Source organism: Narcine bancroftii, chromosome 3 (genome assembly GCF_036971445.1).
Source record: "Narcine bancroftii isolate sNarBan1 chromosome 3, sNarBan1.hap1, whole genome shotgun sequence".
NCBI classification, from domain to species: domain Eukaryota; kingdom Metazoa; phylum Chordata; class Chondrichthyes; order Torpediniformes; family Narcinidae; genus Narcine; species Narcine bancroftii.
The window spans coordinates 352203795-352230379 of NC_091471.1; the positions used below are offsets into that span (position 1 = coordinate 352203795).

The 26585-nt window shown below is 39.8% G+C and overlaps 1 protein-coding gene across 7 annotated transcripts in view; it reads left to right on the forward strand.

Annotated features, from left to right (window-relative positions):
* Nucleotides 1-26585, forward strand: part of cep112 (centrosomal protein 112) — a 399081-nt gene that overhangs the window by 93630 nt on the left and 278866 nt on the right. For all 7 annotated transcript variants that reach the window (XM_069929793.1, XM_069929789.1, XM_069929788.1 and 4 more), the window contains one exon: nt 23199-23285. In XM_069929793.1, the coding sequence (XP_069785894.1) occupies nt 23199-23285 (87 nt within the window). The remainder of the gene's footprint in view (nt 1-23198; nt 23286-26585) is intronic.

The following is a 26585-nucleotide window of genomic DNA, read 5'->3' on the forward strand; positions in this document are numbered from 1 at the left end:
ACTTGCTGTTCTAAGAGAGCCATGTGGTTTTGCAAGCTTCTGAGAGAGAGAGAGAGAGAGAGAGACACACACACACATACACACACCACACACACACATACACATACACACACCACACACACACACACACCACACACACACACACACACACACACACACACACACACACACACACACACACACACACACACACACACACACACACACACACACACACACACACACACACAGATCACTTCCAGTGTACAGCCAGCATTAGCCGGGACTGGAACAAGACAAGCTGGCATCTTATGGAAAGCCCCATTTTGGAAGATGGCCTGGTCAAAACCCTTGAGGTTCATCCAAGAAGAGAGGACTGGCTGTCTAATGTTTCACTTGAAATAAGAGAAACAAAAAGGAACTCTGTGGCGATCTGAAAGAAAGATGTTATCAACTGGAGAACCCTGAATGGGCAAGTTTCGTCAGCAAGATATTGAAGTGGCTGATGTTAGTACATCAGTTGTGGATTTCCTGGAACAACACATCTCTCTCTGAAAACTGGCAAGAACCTTCCTGAGCATTAACAATATACCGTTCACCTTTCAAACACCAAAGCCTGGTGAACTTTAAAAATGTTAATTCAGTTTAAGAATTGCCTGCAACCAGTGAACATGGAGGAATGAGAAGTGAGATTGGACTGTGAACCAAATAACTTTTCTGAACTTACACACACATTACACACACGTGCGCTTAGAATTAGAAGGGGGTTAAGTTAGGTTAGTTAAGTTAAAGTGTGATAGATTTTCATGTTTAAAGATAATTAAAGCAACATTTGTTTAATTAACCATTTGTCTTGGTGAATATCTATTGCTGCTGGGTTTTGGGGTCATCTGGGCTTGTAACAGACCAAACAGAGTTTCCTGTGACATACCACTAATCATAGGCCTCTAATCAGAAAACCCCTCCACTACCAAGTCATTTATGAATCCAATAACTTGCTCAACTTGGATCTCATGATCAAAACTTCCACATCAACCTTCCATTTTGGATGTTGTCAAAGGCCCTACTAAAGTCCATAGGGTCTCTGTCCACTGTCCTGTGATCTCTTCTTAGCGACAGCTTCATAAAGCTCATCTAATTTGTGAGACATACCCAATGCCATGCTGACTTTCCCCAATCAGTTCTTCCTTTTCTAAAAATGGGTCAATCCCGTCCCTTCCCTCTTGTGGCCGAATACCCTCCATCCACTGTTACATTGAAGAGATGTGTTAAACTAGTTTATATTCTTACAGTTGATATAATAAATATTCAGTGGAAAATTGTGTTGCATTCCAAATCTAAGGTGTTACATATAGAGCATGGGTCCACTGCCTCTATTTATCAGGTTCTGTGGTGGTGTTTTCTAAAAGAGATATGGCAGAGGAAGACCAACTGGAGAAGAAGAAACATGCCACAAAAAATCAACAAATGTACAAGGTTGACATTCTAGTGATTCTGCCATGATATGGCCCATGCTTTCCAAGGTTTTGGCCAGAAATGCTAGAAGTAATTGAAAAGCAGACTTTAATTTGCACATTATCTTCTCCAATTTCTCCCACCTTTAATGAGATGCCTGCACCAGGCATATCTTCTTCCCTTTCAACAATCTGAAGTGAACTGTCCTTTTGTGGACTCTAATTTCACCACTGCCCTGCTTCCTTCCATTGGCACATTCCTATTCTTTCTTTGGCTTGGCTTCACGGACGAAGATTTATGGAGGGGTAATGTCCACGTTGGCTGCAGGCTCGTTTGTGGCTGACAAGTCCGATGCGGGACAGGCAGACATGGTTGCAGCGGTTGCAAGGGAAAATTGGTGGGTTGGATGTTGGGTTTTTCCTCCTTTGTCTTTTGACAGTGAGGTGGGCTCTGCGGTCTTCTTCAAAGGAGGTTGCTGCCCGCCGAACTGTGAGGCGCCAAGATGCACGGTTTGAGGCGATATCAGCCCACTGGCGATGGTCAATGTGGCAGGCACTAAGAGATTTCTTTAGGCAGTCCTTGTACCTCTTCTTTGGTGCACTTCTGTCTCGGTGGCCAGTGGAGAGCTCACCGTATAACACGATCTTGGGAAGGCGATGGTCCTCCATTCTGCAGACGTGACCTACCCAGCGCAGTTGGATCTTCAGCAGCGAGGATTCGATTCTGTCGGCCTCTGCCATCTCCAGTACTTCATCAAAGGCACATTCCCATATCACAGAAAAGGCAACACCTGTTGCTTTACCTATTTCCTTTCCACTATACAAAGGCTCCTTCTAGGAGAAGAAGTGATTGAATTGTATTTCCAATCTGAGACATTTGATCTCGTTATTGTCTCCTCTACAACAAAGAAACCAAATGTAGTTTGAATGAACTTTGCAGAATCTGATGGGTAAGAAGGTAGGAGAAGATTTCATTTATAAATAGAGTATTAAATTATTGTCTGGAAAGACAGATAACCCCATTCTAAAACACATAATTTGGATGTGGCAACAACTTTTAAAAATGTATAGGTCTAAAAAACACCCTTGTATCCAAATTAGTTAATACCAATGGCATTAGGAAATAAAATCCTGGACTCTTGGCACCATACAGCGATCAAGTGTATCGGGAATTGTTATAAACAAGGACAATTTATGACATTTGAAAGCTTTAAAAAAAGATCTGATTTGTCAAATACAACTTTCTTTTGCTATCTTCAATTAAGATCTTTTTAAGAGATAGTTTAGGACCAGTAATGATCCTGCCGACGTGTAATGACATGGAGGCTCTTCAAAAGGGAATCACAAGTAAATTTATATACAAGATATATTTCCTATTGCCGAGCAATTGCCTGAAAGCAGGCTTGCACAAATCAAAGGAAAGGTGGGAGATAGACTTAGGGAAAAAGATTCAAGTGCAATATTGGTCAAAATTGTGCTCTGAATATATGACATCATTTATTAATGTCAGATATAGATTAGTACTGTTACGTACTAACAACCCTTTTAATTATGTTTGGGATTAAAGGATTTTTGTTCACACTAACACAGGAACAGCAATGGAAAATTCACCAGACAATGGTAAATTCAAAAGAATAGTTTTCACTAAACTATTAATTCTAAGCTTATTTAACTCTAAACTTAACCCACAATGTGCAGATGTAAATGTATATGTGTGTGTGTATAATTAAAGTCCCATTCTGAAAAGTCAATCTTGAAAAGTTCAGTATCATTTTAGTCTTGCTTGAAGGACTTAAATTCTCAGTTCAGAAACAATTATAAAGTGCTTTTAAACATTATATCTTCAGGCCTTTTTACTCACAATGTGGTTATTTTCTTCCACGATGAATTTACAAACCAGATACGGGTTAAACAAAGTAGCCACACAAAAATAGATCCAGTATATATCTGTCCTCTTTTCCAAAGAGACAGCAAAATTGTCTTCCTTATTTCAAAAGCCACTGATTCTGTGTTCCCCTTTTCCCAGGAGTAACACATGCAACAGCACCGTTTCTGGTTACTGTAACTCAACCTTGTCTTCACAAGGTTTCAACCCCTGTGTCACAGGGTTTTGACTTCTGTACTCTCCAAACTGAACTCAAAATGTCTGAATTTGGTAATATAGTTCTCCAAATCATGTGACCGTTACATCATCACCAAGATGAGGTTGAATGTATAGATGTTCTAACCTCTATACCACACCTAAAGTATAAGTGCAGAATTTCAGATTTTAAACCATGTAATTTTTGCAGTGTAAGGTATAATTGGTGCATAAAATTGTATTGTACTGTAATGGATTTGTGTTAACCTTTAATTCTTGAAAACCACATGACTATCAGTTTTATTTCTTCCAAAATGTTGTTCCTTTTTCAAAACCATTCCATATCCATAACAACCTCTGACCTCATCTCTGTTCAAGAGGCTTAAGTGGCTTTGATTAGAAACAGATGACTTCCTCAGCAGTTCTTGAATAATTAAGACCCACTTGAAATCCATTAGCTCTGTCTGTTGACTCTGAGGATGAACACTCTTCTCTGAAAATAATGGTTCTCTACTAATGTGCTTGACCTATAATCCTGTACCAACCCACAGCTAACTTACTAAGAATACAGATACAATATTTTAACTCTATAATTTACTTTATTAAGACATTTTTAAAAAAGAAATGTAGTTTAACATTAAATTAAAGGTTTACACAAATCCATTACAGTACAATACAATATTATGCACCAATTATACCTTACACTGCAAAAATTACATGGTTTAATATCTGAAATTCTGGACGTGTTTTAGGTGTGGCATAAAGGTTAGAACATTTATACATTCAACCTCACTATGTGTGAAAGTAAGATCCTTTTGGTATGACTTGGCAGAAATTTTAACAAAAATAATAGAAGTGGGGTTTCCATTGGAACCAGAACTGTATTTATTGAGCAATCTAATGGTTATTGGCACAAAACAATCAAAATATCAAATGCAGTTCGTGAGAATTACACTAGTGATAGCCAGGAAATGTATCGCTGTTACATGGAAGTCTTACTTCCCCCCTACTTATTACTCACTGGAATATGGAAATGCAAAGTTGTACCCCCTGGAAAAGGTAACATAATTTTAGAAAGAAATATGACATGTTTGTTAAAATATGGTAACCTTGTTTGAATCATACTGGCTTAAGGATATCATTAACTTCCCCAAAAAAAGCTTAAATAATACAGTTAGGTTAATAGTGTTGAATTCCTGAAGATGATGATTGTGTCTTACAATCCCAGTAGTCTCCTCTGCTCAAACATCCCTTCTTTTTTGGGCAATTTTTTTGAATGTTAGTAGTTGGGTGGGGGGGGGGGGTGGTGGGGAGTGAGATTTGGGCAATCATGTGAGACTCTTTAATTTTAAAATACTATTTATATAATGTATGTAATAATATTCTACATGAGTCTTGGAAAGATGAAAATAAAATATTTTTAAACAATATGTCGGGCTGCCACTGATCTTCCAGTTGGTTGTCACTTTAATTCTCCATTCTGACTTCTCTGTGTCTGCTCTCTCACATTATTCCATCAAAGTCTGTGCAATCTCCATGTACAGCAACTCACTATGCATCAAGGCACATTGCAACCCTTGGAGTTTGGCATTGAATTCAACAATTTCAAATAATCAATCTTTCCAGTTTATGACCAGTTCAGACAAAATGTTAATTCAGTTTTAATCTCACAAATGCTGCCCAACCTGTAAGTACTTTGAGTATTTGTTTTTAATTTCAGATTTCTTGCAGCTGTTTTGTGTCTCTCAATCCCAGTAGTCTCCTCTACTTTAACATTCCCTTCTATTTGTACCACCCAGATAGCTGCCCTCTCTCATCTTGTTTGTAGTGTTGTTATTTTGAGGTAACTAATAATATTTAGATCTACCACACTCCTTGAATTTGTCACTGTGGGATGTGCAGAGTATACAATGCTTATAACTTTCAGGCATCCCTGTGTTGCGAATTTTGTACATGTTGCTCCCTGAGGTCTTGTATAATGCAAAGGTCTCCAGGGATGAAAAGGAGTTTCACATTATCTTATGCTGTTGGTCTGCATCTTGCACATTCACATCAGCTCTTCTAGCAGCTAGCTTGTGAATTTTGTGTTGTCTCTGAATTTCCATTTTGAAGATTTTGCTGGTCTCGAGCAGTTCATGTTCATTGCCACCTTTTGAGATGGCCATGCAACTGTGCATAGTGCACCTGTTGTTTCTTTATCCTGTTCAATTTCTTGTATGTCTCCTGCCTGTGGTAGGGGTGTGCTTTATAAGTCAAATATTATTGCCATGAAACACAGCTACCTCATTCATCACGATGTACTCTTTTCTTGTGTGTTCATTCAGAATATCAGCTGATTCTGAGACAGTAGAGCTTTAAGAAAGTTAAAGTGTGCCTTGAGGCTGATTCAGATGAAAGATGTTGACTCCAACCAGCAAATTATCTTAAGATTAGAATTCAGGACCTCTTTTTCAATAGAATTTAATACCGTTATTGAAGAAAAATCTATTCTTGCATCCAGCTCTGCATTCTTTATTGTTTATTCCCTTTGCATGACATGTAATTTAAGGATTAAAATATCTATATTTATCAACTGGAATCAGTAAAATTAAGAACCATACAGTTTTATTGTATCAGCCAAAATATTAGTGTAATACCTCACTTGGCACATCGCCAGACATTGTACAGAATAGAAGCAGGCCCTTCGGTCCTAAGTGGGCCTATTCATGTCGATGCTAACCTTCATGCCTACCTACAGTGGGACAAAGACACTTTTATTTGTTCTGTATTTTCCAATGTGCTCCACAGTTTTAAATTTGTAATCAAACAATTCACATGCGTTTAAAGTGCACATTCCAAGGTTATTTGTATGCATTTTGGTTTGACCATGTCAAAACTACAGAACTTTTTAAACAGTTTCCCCATTTGGGACAACATAATGTTTGGGATATTTGGCTTCACAGGTGTTTATGATGACTCGGGTATGATTAATTACTTCATAGGTGAAGCTATGATTCTAAACATTTAATCAACTTTGGGGTCTCTAGTTGCCATTTTCAACATGAGGACCAGAGTTGTGCCAATGAAAATTTTAAAAAAGGCCATTATGAGGCTGAAAAACAATAGTAAGAGACCTCACCCAAACCTCAGGATTACCAAAATCAATAGTTTTAAACATCATTAAGAAGAAAGAGTGTACTGGTGAGCTTAATAATCACAAAGGGAGAAAAAGATTGAGAACCATTGCTCTTGACCTAATTGTTAATGAAATATTTTGCTTGAGAAAAATGGTCATTGGCCCATTTTCTTTGGAGTTATGAAACCGTGCACATGACGAGTCAATGAGGTACGATTTAAAAAGTGGTTTTCAAACTTTTTTTCCCACTCATATACCACTTTAAGTAATACCTTACTAATCACAGAGCATCTATGGCATAGGGATTACTTAAGGTGGCATGTGAGCGGAAAGAAAAAGTTTGAAAGCCACTGGTTTAATTAATTCTGTTTATTCTGGATAATGTAAAAGTATGAAAATGCATTTGTATCTGATAATTGTCCTTACAGCTTGCTTACAGATAATTTTTAGTTTCCTGAATATGAATGTACTTGTTGAGGTGACTCTTTTACATTAATGGGCTGAAGTCTGCCTTTTTTAAAAAAATCATCTGAATTCATCACATATTACAAAAGAACAAATATTCCTGAAAGGAATAATCTTTTCATGCCATTTGATAGTTCCTGTGGTCAAATACTCTGCATGGATGTGAATGTTCTGAGTAGAAAGTGATAAGAAGCTTGAAGGAGATTAATCATACAATAACCCACCTTAGGTCCTGTTGAAGAAGCCAGGTTCAGCTTGCTTTGGCAAGAGCTCAGCATTTACCACAGTTAGGTCAGAGCTTGCACAATAACCCCTGTGAAAACAGCTCGATGTTCCAACATCCTCACACCAGCAAAACTTAATAAACAGACTAAGTAAGGTATCTGGGATTCTGTTCATCCCTCTGCAACTGGATCCTTGAATTTCTCATTGGTAGACCCCAATCAATGTGGATTGGCAACATCACCTCCTCCTCACTGACTATCAACACGGGCACCCCAAGGCCTCAGTCCTCTGCTCTATCTCCTATACACTCATTATGTTACCAAGTTCAACTCCAACACAATTGATAAATTTTTGATGTCACTACGGTGTTTAGTTGAATAACTGGAAATAATAAGTTGGAATAAAGGATGGAAATCAAGAATCTGGGCAGAGCCAGAGCAATCTTACTCTCAATGTTACTGACCAAGGAATTGTTGGTTTCAGGAAGAGGAGACAGGGACCACACGGCTGTCTGTATTGATGGGACAGTGGTGAAGAGGGCTAGACTCTTCATATTGCTGGGAGTCCATATATCAGATGTGAAACCTCGACGTGCAATGTGGAAAATATGCCAACCAGTTGCATCGTAGCCTGGTTTGGAAATTCGAGGGCCTGAGAATGCATAAGGCTGGAAAAGGTAACCAGATCCATCACAAGCTCCATCCTCCCATCTGTTGAAGAGATGATGTGTGGTTCTGCCTCAAGAAGGTCACCATTGTTATAAAGGACCCCCATCACCCTGGTCACAACCTCCTTGCTTCTTCAGGTAGCAGGTACAGATGCCTGAAGACCAGTACCTCCAGGTTCAAGAACAATTTCTCTTTTCCCTTGTTACCCAAATCATGAATTGCACTGGCAGCAGAAAAAAGACTGTCTGCATTGTTGTAATGCCACTTTTTTTTGCACTGTGGTAACTGAATATTTATTATCTATCGATGTTTTGTCTTTATTATCTCTTTTGAAATTAATTTAATATATGCTTATTTTAATGAAGTAAATGTTCAGCTGCAGCAAATTAGAGTTAAAGTGCATTTGTACAATCTATAGACAATAAACTATTATCTTTACTGCTAATTGTGGTGGTGCTAGCGCAGCTGTAACATCAGCGCTGCTGCGGACCTGGGAGAGTGGGGAACAGAGTCACAGCACTTCCCACGGAGTCCTACAGCCCAGTACTACTGCTGACAGCTCCGTACATGGAGCTGGTGGTGTTTTATTTTAAATCTTGCGACTGTGGGGTTTGGGCCCAAGATGGCTGTGTCTGTATTCGGCAATGGCCTTGAAAGGTTGCAGACTCTGGGGGAGTAGCAGACTGGCACAGGGGTAATAATGGGAAGAATATAGCCCATGCTTCCCTGTTGAGAAGGAAAGGCACAGGAGCCAACCCTAAGGATGGTGACTATAGTAGCAGACCAGTGAGGGACTCTGTGGCTGAAAGACACACACAAGTGGTGAGCTATTGGTGATTTGCAAGCGAAGAACCTATCCAGGCTGCAGTCTGCTGGTGACTTGAAGTCAAAGGACTCACATCAGACTGCGGGCTACTAAAGGTGACTGGCTCAGGAGAACCAGGTATCGGAACCAGGATTTGTGAGGGTGCTGAGGGCAGGAAGAGCTCCTGAAGGGCCTCCACTGCTGAAGGCTTCCTCATCACGTCAGAGGTTTAGATTTGGGCTCAGGTTGCCAATGGTTTGCAGAGGCTGCAAGAGCGCTGAAGACAAATCTATGAACACTCAGTGATTCTGAGGGGACTCTCTTTTGATTCTCTTTAACTCTAAGGGGTGCTGGGCAATGCTAATGGCGAATCTTTCTCTGCCTTATGGCAGACTAAAGGCAATATTGTGTAATATTACATTCCTGTTTTATTCCATGTCAATAAATATTATCTGATCTTATCTGATCACCATAAAAGATGAGGTGATGGACTGCCACCTTTAGATTGCAAGTTCCTTTTCAATTCATATCACCTTTTCTTCATTGCATCAATGAATTCCTTCACCCTAAGGAATGCAGTGTTCAAGAAGACACCTCGCCATTAGCTTCTTAAATATGTTAAATATTGGTCTTACCAATCCCATCCAAGAATAGAAAATTAAGTTTTATGGAGCAGTTTTGTAGTGGCAATTAGTTTTTGGTCTTGATCTCTTTTATATTTTGTCCTGCTTTTTGAACCTATGATAGGCTATTTTCTTTGGCTTCATGTGGTCTTGTATCTTCAGTCTGATTTAGGACTATTTGTGTTATTTTGCATTGATAATCCAGACGGCATACTATCGATTGGGCTTGTGCAACTCTCAGGACAAGAAAAAACTCCAGAGGGTTGTTAACCCAGCCTGCGATATCACAGGCACGAGATTTCACTCCATTGAGGATGTCTACATGAGGTGGTGTCTTAAGAAGGTAGTCTTTATCCTCAAAGACCCCCACCACCAAGGCCAAGCCCTCTTCACTCTGCTACCATCAGGGAAAAGGTACAGGAGCCGAAAGATGAGCACTCAGTGGCATAAGGACAGCTTCTTCCCCTCCGCCATCAGATTCCTGAATGATCAATGAATCAAAGACACTGTCTTACTTTTTGTGCCACTATTACTTTTTTTTCATATTATTGTTGTAAGATGGTTTATCATAAGAATGTTTGGACTTTGACGCTGCCGCAAAACACAGAATTTCATAACTTGTTCATGACAATAAATTCTGATTCTGAACTGATTTTGGGCTGCAGTCAAGTGCAAGTTAGGCACATTGTGCATAAAACAGGCAGACAATTCATAAAGCTTATTATAATTCTGTTTGTGACATTCATATAGTTAAGATGTAAAACAATTTATAACTGCTATTCAGTTGATATTGAAATTACCACTCTACTTAAGTAAATGAACTGGGCCTAGAGGGCATTTGTCATAAATAAAACAGACAAGGTCACTGGAGAAAAAGCAACTAATTTGGAAGTTGTTTTAAATTATTTAGGAATGATATTAAAATTTTGCATATAAAAATTGACATGTTATCTTTCTGCTTCTTCCTTACCTCCCTCTCAACTTGTGATTGTGGTGATCTGATAGAAAGAGAATTGCTGGTTTTTTAAGTTAATGTGAATTTTCAGGTTTTTGATAAATTACCTGATGTCTTTTTCAATCTATAGAAATAATTTTGATTGTTAGACTGTTGTGGGTAGTTTAGCTGTTGTGGGTAGCAGGCGGTTGTGGGTAGCTTAGGTGGTTGTGGGTAGCTTAGGTGGTTGTGGGTAGCTTAGGTGGTTGTGGGTAGCTTAGGCGGTTGTGGTAGCTTAGACGGTTGTGGGTAGTTTAAGCTGTTGTGGGTAGTTTAAGCTGTTGTGGGTAGTTTTGCGGTTGTGAATAGTTTAGGCGGTTGTGGGTAGCTTAGGCGGTTGTGGGTAGATTAGGCTGCTGTGGGTAGTTTAAGCTGTGAGTAGTTTAGCTGGTTGTGGGTAGTTTAGCCAGTTGTGGGTAGTTTAGCCAGTTGTGGATAGTTTAGCCGGTTGTGGGTAGTTTAGGCTATTGTGGGTAGTTTTGGCTGGTTGTGGGTAGTTTTGGCCGGTTGTGGGTAGTTTAGGTGTTGTGGGTAGTTTAGCCTGTTGTGGGTAGTTTAGCCTGTTGTGGGTAGTTTAGCCTGTTGTGGGTAGTTTAGACTGTTGTGGGTAGTTTAAGCCGTTGTGGGTAGTTTAAGCCGTTGTGGGTAGTTTAAGGCATTGTGGGTGGTTTAAGGCATTGTGGGTAGTTTAAGCCGTTGTGGGTAGTTTAAGCCGTTGTGGGTAGTTTAAGCCGTTGTGGGTAGTTTAAGGCGTTGTGGGTAGTTTAAGGCATTGTGGGTAGTTTAAGCCGTTGTGGGTTGTTTAATGCATTGTTGGTAGTTTAAGCCATTGTGGGTTGTTTAAGGCATTGTGGGTTGTTTAAGGCGTTGAGGGTAGTTTAAGCCGTTGTGGGTTGTTATATGCATTGTGGGTAGTTTAAGCAGTTGTAGGTAGTTTAAGCAGTTGTGGGTAGTTTAAGCCGTTGTGGGTAGTTTAAGCCATTGTGGGTGGTTTAAGCAGTTGTAGGTAGTTTAAGCCATTGTGGGTAGTTTAAGCCGTTGTGGGTAGTTTAAGCCGTTGTGGGTAGTTTAAGCCGTTGTGGGTAGTTTAAGCCGTTGTGGGTAGTTTAAGGCATTGTGGGTAGTTTAAGGCGTTGTGGGTTGTTTAAGGCGTTGTGGGTTGTTTAAGGCATTGTGGGTTGTTTAAGGCATTGTGGGTAGTTTAAGCAGTTGTGGGTAGTTTAAGCCATTGTGGGTTGTTTAAGCCTTTGTGGGTTGTTTAATGCATTGTTGGTAGTTTAAGCCATTGTGGGTTGTTTAAGGCATTGTGGGTAGTTTAAGGCGTTGAGGGTTGTTTAAGCCGTTGATTATTCTTCAGCTGAATAAAAATTTTCTTGGATACTCTTGTTTTGCAGTTTTTGAAAATTGATGTGAAATTATCAAAGATAAAGGGAAGATTCAATGGCACTTCAGTGGGTTAGTTCTTAAGATGTGGGTGCAAAATTAGGTCATTTGGCCCTTTGAGTCTGCTATTTGAATCACGGTTGATGTAGTTTTCTTCTAAAACCCATTCTCCTGCCCTCTCCCTGTAACCTTTGACTCCTTACTATCAACCCTGTAACCTGTCAATCTCTGTTTTAAATATAGCCAATCCCTGCTTTAAATATACCTCCACAGCTGTCTGGCAACAAATTCCACAGAGCCACCATTCTCTGGCTGAAGAAATTTCTCCTTATCTCTGTTCTAAAAGGATGTATTTTTGTTCACTGGCTTTGCTCTCTGGTCCTCGATTCTCCCACTACTGGAAACATGCCCATTCTTTTCAGCCCTTTCATTGTTTAGTAGTTTTCAATGTGATCCACACTCATTGTTGGAAACACCAGCAAGTACAGGCCCAGCACCATCAAACTCTCCTCATATGTTAACCCTCTCATCCCCAGAATCATTCTTGTAAGCCACCTTCAGACCTCAATGCCATCCTTAGATATGAGGCCCGAACTGCTCACTATAATCCAAAGGGGCACGTTTGAGCCATGACCCTTTAGAGATACAGGAGTATCAGAACCAGCACCACTGTTTTTTTTCCGACGGGCACAGAGAATGCTAAATGACCAAAGGAACTGCTCACACTAACCATCTAAGACTCTCATATGTACAAAACAATATTTATTTATTTATGTGTATAGATGAAATACTTGTCCTGCATATGTATTGTTTGTCCTTGTGTTATATCTGGTTATGTGTATATCTGGCATGTTTTGCACCGAGGACCAGAGAAAGCTATTTTGTTTGATTGTACTTGTGCAATCAGATGACAATAAACTCAACATGACAGAATGTCAGTCACCTGTAAAGATTATGTGGTAGGTCAGTTTAAGACTGAATGTCTTACCTTATGATTTCTAGTGTACAGTTTGCAATTCTGTGCATTCTGCATTTAAGAATATGTTAAACCATCCAATTAATGTATTGCACTAGTGCTATTCGTAGATCAGTTCATTGAGGGTGCAACACCAAAAACCTTGCACTCAGCATTGACAAAATCAAGGAGATAATTGTGAATTTCAAGAGAACACGAACCAGTTCTCATCAACTGCAGTTTTTAAAGAACATCAGCATGTGTGAATGAGTCCTCCCAGTGGGAACTTGTGGGGAAAAGGTCAGCCTTCCTCTCCCGCGTTCTATGTAGATGTTCTTCATGGTGGGAAGAGTTTTACTTGTAATATACTGGACGGTGTTCACTATCTTTTGCAGGGCTTTCCACTCAGAGATATTGGTATTCCCCATACCAGGCCATGATGCAGCTGGTCAACACACTTTCCACCAAGGTTTCTAATACCATACCAAACCTTTGCAAACTCTTGAGGAAGTAGAGGTATTGACGAGCTTTCTTCATACTAACATTGGTATGATGAATCCAGGAAGGGTCCTCTAAGATGGTGACTCCCAGGAATTTAATTTTGCTCACCCTCTCCTCCTCTGACCCCTTGATGATCACAAGATCGTATACCTCTGTTTTCCTTTCTTAAAGTCTACAATCCCTCGTCTTGGTGACATTGAGTGAAATGTTGTTGGTGCACCATTCAGCCAAGCTTTCAATCTTCCTCCTGTCTGCTGACTCATCGCCCTTTTTTATACAGCCAACTAAGATGATATGGTCAGCAAATTTGTAAATGGTGTTCTTGTCGACTGAGGTGTAAAGCAAGTAAGGCAGGGGGCTAAATACGCAAACCTGTGGTGCTCCTGTGGAGATTGTAGAGGAGATGTTCTTGCCAATCCACATTGATTGGGGTCTGGAGGTGAGGAAATCCAGGATCTAATTGCACAGTGGAATATTAAGTCCCAGATCTTGTAGTTTACTGATTAGTTTTGAGGGGATGATGCTGTTGAATGCCGAACTGCAGTCAATAAAGAGCATCCTGATGTTTGCGTCTTTGCTGCCAGGTTTGTGTAGACGTGTCCAGGTAAATGCCAGAAGTATAATTTTAAGGAGGAGGATGTTTTAAATTTTCACTGATTCTGGAGTGATAAAATCCATCATTTATCTCTTGCATGCTGCAGTCCTTCCTTTGATGGTCTCTTTGTCTTTATTGCTAACCTGTCAATTATTATGTGGTCATTGTTGGTGGAGCAACTATTAGAAGTGATAAAGCAGCTGTTGTATGTGTTTTAAATTCTTCCCTGCAAAGTGATAGACTTGACCAAATTTGGAAAGTTAGTTTTGTATTGATTAAGTTAGTGAAAGTGATCTGAATCACGCTATTAAAGTATATCCTTAAAACTACATCCTGGTATTTGTATGCCTTATAAGTGCTGCAGTGCTTTTGGAAAGTTTTGCTGGTAGCAGTTATTATTGTGACTCCTGTACTAGGCACTTGATTTTCTTTAACAGAATTAGCATGTTCAATGGGAGTATTGGTTTATCAAAATGACCTGCAATTGATTACCACCATGTTCCATGAGGATTGGCTATGCAGATTGGGAATAGACCATCAGACACACCTATTAGATGATAGTTAATCAATATCTTTACAGCATTCACTCTCCACCAAATTACCTGTTAATCTCAGTAATGAAAGAGGTAGTTGAACTAACATTTCTGTGTGTATGTCTTCATGCTCACGAATATGTTTCTTAATTTTGCAAGCCCTACTTTCAAAATTCCAATGTAATGTGAACTTGCCCCATTACATCATCCTTTTATTTTGGTCTTCTTCTGTGTGGATTTGCTCTGTGCATCTTTGAAGCCAATAGATCCTTCTTAAGTTTTGGCACTAAAATAATGAAAGTGCTCCAAAAGGGTTCTTGCCAAGGCTCTCGACAACTAATGGGTTTATTAAAATAATGGCCAGAAAATGAATTTGCCTTTTTAATTATTTATTTTTGCCTAAGCACTTGATTTTATTGGTTTATGTAAAGTAGTAACTAATTCTCTTCTCCCACAACCCAGTGCTGTACCATTAAGTATTTATACCTTTTTTTTGCAAAACGAACAATGGTGTAGCATTGAACATGTGTATGATGAACTGCAATGAGTCAGTGGGTGTCCGTCTATAATTCTGGAAGGAATTTAAGTTCTAGATTAGGTCTTTTTGAAAAATAGAAATGTTTCAAATTGAAGGTAACTTTGGTAATTGGTAGATTCTAAAGAGCAGAGATGACAGGAATTTTTAATTAGAGGAAAATGTCAAGTTGCATTTTGTAAGGATTTGTGTTAGGAATGCTGCTTTTCACCAAATGAAAAATAATAATTTGAATGAAAGAATGATGTAACTAATTTGCAAAAATATAGAGCAGTTACAGTGTATTTAGGATCAAGAAATTGCAAAGGAGCAGATGAGAATCAAGTTGGAACTGTGGTAAATGGAATCTGGAAGCACATCTGGCTTGAATAAAGAGAACAAAATACCAGACAAATATTGTTGAATTCTTTTGAATAAAATTAGGACAGTGAAATACAGGCAATAAGTCTTGGGTATATTGTAGTTAGCAAGTGCAATGAAAAAGCAGGCAAGATTTTAGGCATTAACAGCAGAGATCAGATATACATTTATAAAAGAAATGTTGAATTTGTACAAAATGCTATTGTATAGAATTCTAGCTAACCTACAAATGGGTGAATACTGTGGATGCTGGAGATCTTGAGTAAAAACACATTGCTGGAAGGACTCGGCATACTAGGCACCATCTGTGGTGTTTAAACTGTGTCATCAGCCATGATCGTCTGAATGGTGGTGAAGGGCTGAATGGCCTTCTCCAACTCTTATTTTCTATGTTTCTATGAAAAGATGTTAATGTTTCAGATTGATGAACTGACTAAAGAGAATTAATATGATATAGGGTGGATTATATCTAATACAATTGGTTAAATAATCATTTTTGAATATGTTGCAATCATTGAACTGTGAGATGTGGACTGCACGTCTTGAAAGTCCATCATATTAGCAAAGGCAATGAGTGGTCATGGACCCTTAACATTGACCCTTTTCATATTGGCTAACCGCTAAATCGGTGGTTCAACGAACCATTTCAAAATACCGGTAGAGCCATTCACATTGGACCAATGTTAATCAGTTTCACATTCACCACCTGGCATCACAGACCAAAGGGGCACCTATCCTCCAGTGGTGATGTCCTCCATACCCCTGTCCCATTCACAATGGACAAACCAGTCTTCTTTGGCTTGGCTTCGCGGACGAAGATTTATGGAGGGGGTAAAAAGTCCACGTCAGCTGCAGACTCGTTTGTGGCTGACAAGTCCGATGCGGGACAGGCAGACACGATTGCAGCGGTTGCAGGGGAAAATTGGTTGGTTGGGGATGGGTGTTGGGTTTTTCCTCCTTTGCCTTTTGTCAGTGAGGTAGGCTCTGCGGTCTTCTTCAAAGGAGGTTGCTGCCCGCCAAACTGTGAGGCGCCAAGATGCACGGTTTGAGGCGATATCAGCCCACTGGCGGTGGTCAATGTGGCAGGCACCAAGAGATTTCTTTAGGCAGTCCTTGTACCTTTTCTTTGGTGCACCTCTGTCACGGTGGCCAGTGGAGAGCTCGCCATATAACACGATCTTGGGAAGGCGATGGTCCTCCATTCTGGAGACGTGACCCATCCAGCGCAGCTGGATCTTCAGCAGCATGGACTCGATGCTGTCGACCTCTGCCATCTCGAGTACTTCGACGTTAGGGATGTAAGCGCTCCAATGGATGTTGAGGATGGAGCGGAGACAACGCTGGTGGAAGCGTTCTAGGAGCCGTAGGTGGTGCCGGTAGAGGACCCATGATTCGGAGCCGAACAGGAGTGTGGGTATGACAACGGCTCTGTATACGCTTATCTTTGTGAGGTTTTTCAGTTGGTTGTTTTTCCAGACTCTTTTGTGTAGTCTTCCAAAGGCGCTATTTGCCTTGGCGAGTCTGTTGTCTATCTCATTGTCGATCCTTGCATCTGATGAAATGGTGCAGCCGAGATAGGTAAACTGGTTGACCGTTTTGAGTTTTGTGTGCCCGATGGAGATGTGGGGGGGGCTGGCTGATGGAGGACCTCAGTTTTCTTCAGGCTGACTTCCAGGCCAAACATTTTGGCAGTTTCCGCAAAGCAGGACGTCAAGCGCTGAAGAGCTGGCTCTGAATGGGCAACTAAAGCGGCATCGTCTGCAAAGAGTAGTTCACGGACAAGTTTCTCTTGTGTCTTGGTGTGAGCTTGCAGGCGCCTCAGATTGAAGAGACTGCCATCCGTGCGGTACCGGATGTAAACAGCGTCTTCATTGTTGGGGTCTTTCATGGCTTGGTTCAGCATCATGCTGAAGCACTGGTTCAAAATGAATAAGCAATGATACTACCTCCTTAGGTGTGTGAGAAACAGAAGTACCTTCACAGAATTTGCTCGAGACAAAAATTGAGAACAAAGAACTTTTATTCTACTATTACAACAATGCAAAGTTGGGTGCTTCCCCTTACCCTGGGAATACACACAGATACTGAGGCAGACCCAACTTTTATACATTTCATTTCAGGACAGAGATACCTTCCCCCTAACATTCTTCTGCCTCCTGGATTGGTTTAGCATTAGGTAATTCTGCCCACGTGGATTCTAACTTCTTATCAGTTTATGTGCCTTCCTGGAAACTTGTTAGCCAGGAAATATCGTCTTTGTTCTTTACTCATTAATCAATGCCCAAGACTTGCTAAAGCTATCTACTTGCTCTCCTGTTTTGAAGATCCTTATTTTATTATACTTTTATAACCCTTCCTCCCATTCCAGCATCCCTTCACCCTGATTTAACCCATAATACTTCATTTCTAATGAGCACTTGCTTGACTCCTCACATTCCAGCATCCCTTCACCTTAAGTTAACCCATAATACTTCATTTTTAATTAGCACTTGCTTGACTCCTCACATTCCAGTATCCCTTGCAGGTGCTTCATCCCCGGGATGATTTGACCCCTGGCATGTTAACTAGTCTTCTTTGTCTTGGCTTCGCGGACGAAGATTTATGGAGGGGCTAAAAAGTCCACGTCAGCTGCAGGCTCGTTTGTGGCTGACAAGTCCGATGCGGGACAGGCAGACACAGTTGCAGCGGTTGCAGGGGAAAATTGGTTGGTTGGGGTTGGGTGTTGGGTTTTTCCTCCTTTGCCTTTTGTCAGTGAGGTGGGCTCTGCGGTCTTCTTCAAAGGAGGTTGCTGCCCGCCAAACTGTGAGGCGCCAAGATGCACGGTAGATTGGTGGTTAATTACAGGGTTGAAGTGCCAGCATGAAAGGGGCTATTATCTTTGATTCTCTCACTGTGGGTGCTGCTCAGCAGGCTGAACATTTCCTATTTTGGATTACATCAGAAAGGAATATCAAAAGTTTACTGAAATTTTCAAAGAACAGAATTTAGATTTAGAGTGAAATAATTCAATATAATTTGCATTTGGCAATGGTGATTTAGTAATGAATTCCAAAACCTATGAGAAATGTTAGTACATGTATTATTTTCTTTTTTGCAGGGTTCAACAAACCTTTTCAAATATCTGTTTCACATGAGATAATTTAGCTATTCTTGTTTACAGTATATATTTTGTTCAATTTTTGCTTCGGTCCCACAAGACACCACTTTAACAATTGTGAACCACAGAGTAATTTTCTTTCTCTGTAATGCAACTTTTTTCTTGTAGTTCATAGTTCCTGCTCACTTGACCTTTTTTTTGTTTTCTTTTCAATATTCCACACACACAAATGCTTTTTCTCCATCCAACCTCCTGGCCTTTACATTGCATAAGTTTGGATTCATTCCACATTTCACAGATGTTACAGATCTGAATATACTGTTTAAATTGTACAAAGTAAAGCTCTGCTTTTATTTTTGCAGCTGCTCTGTGGAAAATTAATCACGAAACATCCATCGTGTCATTGTTATTTAACAGCAAAAATGCATTCATGTGTTTGGTAAAAATGTCCTAAGTTGCTTTACAGGAAAATTAGTAAACAAACTTTGACACAGATTTTCATAAAGTGATTGTAAGATAATTTTTATGATATAGATTAGTGTACATGCTCTTGTTTTGTCTCTTACAACAAACTGGTGTGGGTGGTAGGCTAACTGTCCACTGTACATTGCTCCTTACATGTCAATAGGTGGTAGAATTTGGAGAGAGTTGATGAGGATATTGGAGAGGACAGAAATGGATTATTGTAGGATTAGTGTGAATGGTTGGTGCTGACATGATGGGCCTATTTTCATGCTGCATATCTCTATGGAAATGGAAGTGGATATTTTGACATTGGAGGGAATTCCTGATACTGGGCACTTGACATTCAGCGATGACAGATTTGTTAAAATTGACATCTATGAATTGTTAGTATTTTGAGGGCTGAGGCATCACTGTTAGAGTAGTGGTTTGAGCAGCGCGACTCGGGTTCAAATCCTCCGCCATCTGTAAGGTGTTTGTCTCTTATTCCTGTGACCTCCAAGTATTCCGCTTTTCTCCAGCGTTCCAAAAATATATGGGTTAGAATGTTAATTGGCTGTGTCAGGTGACTTTGGGTAATGCAGGCCAATGGGCTGGAAGTACTTGAATCTGTAAATTAAATAGAAACCAGTGAGATTGGTAAACAGCAGGGAGAATCTTAAAATCACCTATGTGCATTATAGATATTTTCTGACCTGCTGCAATTTTAAAAAGTATATATTTTTATTACAGATTTCTTGCTTTCTCAAATATTTTGCTTTTGTTTTGGTCATCGTCCAGTTGAGTTCTGGAAGTCAGTTATGAGGGGGAAAAAACTGTTTAATCAAATCATAGGCTATGAGATTTTGCAATAAAATGATAAATGTGCACAAGTTGATATGAAAACTTGATTATGTACTGGTAATTTGAGTTTCCTCTAATCTTATTTTGGTTAAGGTTTCTGTTGTTGAGGGTAAAATGGTACCTATTTATTTTCAACAAATTAATTTGAACACACCAGTTGGTTCATTCCTAAACTGAAAGTTAAATACATTGGAAAATCCCATTATAAAATGATAACAGAAGTAGTTTCAAGGTGGAATGTTGGTGTTTGTTTTTTTATTTGCTTCCTCCAGACACCAGAGCTGAATATTTTGACATGAATGAATTGTTTTAAATTTTTAACAAGCTGGTTTGCACTTTGCTTCCAAGTCCACTTCTCTATTGTCACATTCCTTTTCAGAGAGCAGGTCAGACAGATGCCATTTTTCAAACCATTTACTGATAAAGCTTTGTTTATATTCATAAGGCTGGAGTCTTAAAACAATAGCTTCCTTCTAACCTGCTATTTTATTTTAGGTTGGGAGAATTGGTCCCAGACTTGGCATCTGCTCACTATCTTCCACTGACCCAGTCAGATTTAATTTGAATTAATATATTTGGCTAAGTTAATGTAGGTTTTTGAGGTAAACCCTACCCCCATTATTTGTTTATGTTTCACGAAGCCTTTATAGACACACTAGCACAAGCATTTTAGTCATTACAAACCAGAGGTGTTAGCATTTTCTGAGATGTGCCTCTGGCCAGAGGTGATCAGATAAAAATCACAAGCAATAAAAGCAGATGGAGCTGTAAGCATCAGATAAGGAGAAACCTATAAGCATGAAGTTTTGTTTATAGAGAAGGAAATTAAACAGATCAAATAGATCATAATTTTAAATATCATAAATATGTTTGACAAGTATAAATGAAATTGTTATTGAGCATAACATTAAGAACTGCATAAGCAAACATAAAACATCAGCTATCATCAATTGCTTGCAGATAATATATTTGCACAAGTTTGAAATTGGCAAAAATGTCAGCTAATGATTAATAAATCAAACAGATCAAATCACAATTTTTGTGAGAAGGAAAAGGAGAATTTATAACACTGTGGATCTTTGGGTTGAAATAGGCCAGGGGCATGATTGCCACATGAGATTAGGGGCAGCACGGTTGGCGTAGCGGTTAGGGCAATGCCTTCACAACGCCAGTGATCGGGACTGGGGTTTGAATCCCATGCTGACTGAAAGGAGTTTGTAGATTCTCCCTGTGCCTGCATGAGTTTTCCCCGGGGATTCCACTTTCCTCCCACCGTTCAAAAGTACCGGGGGTGTAGGTTAATTGGGTATAAATTGGGTGGCACAGACTCGGGGACCAAAATAGCCTGTTACTGTGTTGTATGTCTAAATTTTAAAAATTTTATAAAATGAATAATACTCAGGAAAACAACACTACAGCAGATGCATTCTTATTGCTTCTGGGTTTTCTGACCTGACTGGTTTGTATGGTGAAGTGCCTCCCCTCAGCACAGTTAACTCTCAGCACTTGGCACACTTCAGTGTTTGGTACACCAATATGTGGACTGAATAATAGTTCCATTGTTTTAATAAATCAACATGTATCTCGGCTCAGGAATAGCAATAAACTAGTACCTGCATCATAAGGTATAGAAGGAGGCTATTTGTTCCATTGTTTGCTCTTTGATAAAGTTGTCCAAAATTGTCCCACTTCCTACTTTCTTCATAGTTCTGCATTTTTTTTCATTTTGAAGAATATATCCAGCTCACTTTGGACGTTATCATAAAATTTGATTCCAGAATCTTTCAAGCAATGCACCTTGTGTTTCTCACCCCTTTCCCCTGGTCTTAAGCCTGTTATCTTCAGCCATCAATCAACGTGTTCCAGCTTGCCTACCAATCATACAGTCTACAGATGACACCATAGCCTTGACCCTCCATTCCCTCTTGACCCACCTAGAGAATGATGCTAGGCTGCTGTTCATTGAGCAGTTTTCCACAGCATGATCATACCTCACAGGTTGATGGATAAACTCCTCAATGTGACTCAACACCTCTCTCCAAATGGATTCTTTGCTTCTTGACCAAAAGACCTCAGTCAGTCCAGACTGGTAACAAAATCTCGTCCCATCATACTGAGTACTGGCAAACCTTAAAGGCTGTGTGCTTGGCCCACAACTGTTTATGCTGCTGAACATACTATGCTACCAAATTATGTTCAAACAGGATCATCAAGTTTGCAGATGATACAACAGTAGTTGGCCTCATCAGCAACAATGATGAGTAGACTTACAGAGGAGGTTGGAAAGTTTGTAAAATGGGGTGAGAACAACCGCCTGATTCTCAACATGGACAAAAACAGGGAGAAGCAAAAATGAGTCTCATCAGAGATATCAAGCGGCCATGTATCTCACCACTTCCTCAGATGTCGTTACTTTTAGTGCTCCTTAACCTCTGTAGCCACAGGGAATGTTGTTCAGAAGCTCAAGATCACTTTTCCAACTCACATTGCCTTGACCCTTAGTTCTGAATCCCAAATTCTCGGAAAGCCAACAGTGTCCTGAGGTCTTTCGGTGGGGGGGGGGGGGGGGGGGGCCTCATGGCAGGTTACCATGAAATTCTTTCCGATTCACTGATACTAATGTCCATTGGCTTTTGTAAATTACTCTCTACTATTGAAAGATGGTAAGGAAAGGAATTGATAGGCCTGTGAGAATGAATAAGTTTCAGGGCCCTAGGGAAACGTAGGGCAGGTAGGATTGTCCCTGCTGGAAGCCAGCGTGGACTTGATAGGCTAATTGGTTTTCTGTGTCATAAGGCAAAAAATTATTTGACTTCCTTCTTCACCTGTTTTGACCCACATGTGAAGGAAAACAATGTGATTTATTGTTAACTTCCCTTTAAAATTACTTAGCAAGCCTCTAAGTGAGCAATAAGGGATAAAAATGTTTGCCAGTGATCATCCCATCCCATCAATTGTATCTTTTTTAAACTTGTTCCTTTAATGCCGAGTGTGATTGCTGTTGGCTCATCTGATCTCCATCTGGTGCTTTATCGTGTGGCTAAACGGAGATGGAGTAGCACCCAAATATTTCCACTTGGGAATGCGGTGTGACGTGAAGAGCATATCAGTCGGAGTCTGTGATTTGGGTTCATAATATCTGTAGCTCTTATAAAATAATAATTCTTTATATTTCTTTTTCCAGACCACAGATGTCCCTAATGTCTTTGTAATTGTCCACAGTGATGTGGCTGCAGTAACATGTTCCCCTGAAGAGCTAAACTGAGGAGTTTTGAATAGTAATACGACCAAGCAAAGAGGATATTAAAAGATTATCGTTAAAAATAATGGTCTCAATGGCAGCTATAACCTCTCCATTTCAGAATTGAATACTATTAGGAGCATAATTTTATAAGAGTAAGCTATAAATTGAAAATAATAGGATTTAATAAGAAATTCCCATAGGTAATTTTATGCATTCTTTAACATTTTCTTTGAATAGGAAATGGAATGGGTAACCCTTGTTTATTCATTTTAATGAACATAGATTGAAATGAAGACAAAGATGCTGGAAGCAAAATTCCATGAGGAGAAGCTGAAACTACAACAAAAGCATGATGTCGATGTGCAAAAGGTAGAGCAAGGTTTTTTTTTCTCATTGTTCCATTTAGACTACTATTTAAGAATCTCATGATGTGATAGGGAGAGGTGAGCATGATGGTCTAGTTGTTTTAGGGAGCCTTTGAAACTTCTACTTGCTGCTCAGAAAGAAATTCAGATTTGGATCCTTAAGTTCGACCATAAATAAATGCCATCTTACAGACCTGATGCATATGGGTTGATGAACTTCATTGTTTGCTTTTCAAACAACTTTTCAACCCAGTGACAGCTGGGGTTGGTTCATTGTTGCAGCCTTTATTCCAGGAACATGAACAATGAAGGGAATGGGAATGAATTGGTTGAGGAGATGGTAGAGTACCCACACAACGATGTTCAGGATAAGTCAAGTACTTCACATTTCAGTATTTCCACTCAATGTCCCTTGTTTTTAATTCCTAAACATTGTGCTTAATTTTTCTTCATCATGAAAATTAGGGAAAAAAAAATCATGAAAATTAGGATAGCTTTTGGGGACCATAGATTAATCTGGAGGAGATCTGAAACTTTTCAAGTTGGCGTCAGCGTGGAGCAACATTTTGAGAGCTGCTCCTAGCATATATTCTCTTTGCTGCCTTCTTATTGAACCAAGTATGAGTTGACTTGCCAGGAGAGCACACAAAACAAACTTTTTCACCGAATCTTGCTACACATAACAATAAACAATTTGATATAGCTTTGTATCACAATTAGTCGAATAGAATGAAGCCCAAGAAAGCCTAACTAGCATTAAATTGTCTGTCTATCCAGACAAGCCATTGCTTCACTCTCTAACCTGTTCATTTCTGAAGATGTTTAAGTGCTAAGCTCAATATATATATATTTTTGGATCTGGGCAATACTATCATTTATTGCCCATTGCTTGAAAAGGCAATAGTGAGCTTCCTTCTTGAACAGCTGCAGTACTTTGAGTGAATGATAATAAGTTTATTGTCATACACACAAGTTCAATGTACATATGCAGCAATACTCTTGCTGCAGCCAAACTGATAATTTTGTAAAAAAAAGAATCACTGCGATAGTATACATTAAATTAGCCTTAGTACAGACAGGTCTCTGTGGTCTTGGAGTAGTTTATGGTTAATATCATCAGGAGTAAGTTCAAGATTCTGATAGTCATTGAAAAATATGACTGCAGCAGCTGGAGGAGGGTTGAGGACCAGAGTCTCATCTGAGTGCTGCATGAGGTCACTCTGCTGTTGTGGCTGGTAGAAATACTGGCTTTGGGGTTGATGTGTCTGGTACTGTCTCACGGGAGTTTGTGGCAGTGGAACAGGGGGTTGATGTTGTTGACCAGAGGATGACATTAGAGTCATCATGTCCCACATGAGTGAGGCCTGGTTTTTAATATCCTGCTGGAAATCTTTGAACATTTGTCCAAACCCTGCCGTCTCCTCTGCGCACGAACATCTGCCTGCCTCACGTGCTGCCATCTCCGCCTCCTGTGCCTCTGTCTTCATTCATTCCTCACACCTTTCTGGACCTTCTCCTGAATATCGTCCCTTTCAACATCCACATGGTCTTTTCCTGGGTCACGACCTGTGCCTTGATAGATCTCGGTCTCATTTTAAGTGACTAGCACATTAGAAAGCAATGGAACACAAGCCTCATTAGTAAGACCGCTCTTTATGAACAGATACACTTACAAAACACATGACAAAATTTGTTGATTCTCCGGAAGAAACAAGTTTTTACTTGATTGCTCTTGAGGCACAAGAGCTGCATTGATCGCCTCAATTTCCATGCTACTTGGGACCCCAGCGTCAGGACTACTGCTGGAGGAGGGAGACACATATGAAACCACATCAGGGATAATGGATCGACAATGTTTCTCCTTAGTGGTACTGGGTGGGCTGAATGGCATAACAAAGTTCAAAATGCTGCCAGTCCAATCACCGCCTGCCTTACTATAATTATCTGATGGTACTTTCTACGCAGACATTTAAACTTGCCTCTCACCTGGGACTTGTCACGATTGAATCCCATTTCTTTTATTTGTAATGCTACCTGATTTTATATCGGTCCATCCTCATCGTGCCCATTATATGGTGGTTTATTTAATTCTCCGCATGGATGGTGAGGAGCTCGTGGACCTCAGAATCATTCCAGTTGGCAGACATTATGGTCGTTGCATGCTACGAAGTGACTGTTGGCTGTTTAATGCTTATAACTGACTGTTCGATTAAAACTTTCAAATTTCATGCTGAAACGTCTTGCACATTACGCGTCATTAAACGCTATCGTAATGCCATATTAATTCCGCCAATTTGGTCCTGAAATGCCATTTACTGTGCAGCATTCTGGAAATTTTACTAGGTCCCTTTGTGGTAAAAAGACTGTACTGAAAAGACACATGATTCTGTTTCCGTGCTTTTTACACAGCACAGGTTCTGGAAAAAAGGAGAATGTCCTGGAACAAAGTGGATGTGTAAAATGCATCTCTCCCTACTCCTCTCTCCCTCTCCCCCACCCCAAGAACTGCAGAGTTCCTCCACCATTTTGTTTTTATTTGATGAAAGGTCTGTTGGTTTTGTTTATAGTGAAATTCACTTAATATTCTCTGGTCTCTGAGAATATTGCATGGGTATAATGTGAGTTAGGATTACCATTATCATCTGTATTGGTTGTTGGAAATTTACAAGCACATGATGTACACAACAGGCTATTTTTTTGATTGGGAAAATCTCAGGCCAGTCTTTTGAGACTTGCAATCCTTACTGTAATAGTTTTATGAGCAGTGTTATGTACCTGCTGTGGTAGTGACTTCCATGCTCTCATCAGTCTCTGTGTATGAAAGTTTTCATATTTTTGTTTTGTTTTGGAGCTATGTCTATGCATTTATAAGTACACAGAGAATAGAACAGAAGACCAACCTCTTGTGTGTCTGGATTAAATTCTATCTGCCCCTAGCCTGCCCAACATTCCATCTGATACATCTGTCTGTATCCTTAGACAGCCTTCTTTGCTATTAATAACAACCAATTTTTGTACCAACAACAGACTTGTTATTCAGACCACCTACATTATGATCCAAGTTTTATTTGTAAATGTATGTAGTAGGAGTGCATAATAATAAAGGTCCCAGCACTGACCTATGTGTACACGTTGCAACGGACTTCCAATCAGAAAAACAATCCTCTACCACCACCCATTGCACTTCATCAGCAAGCTAATTTTCTAGTTGCCAAACTACTGGTATTCATTGAAAAATATTGTGAAACTTTACTGCCCTTCCACTATCACAAATGTTTCTTTCCTTGGATGGGAAGATCAAAAC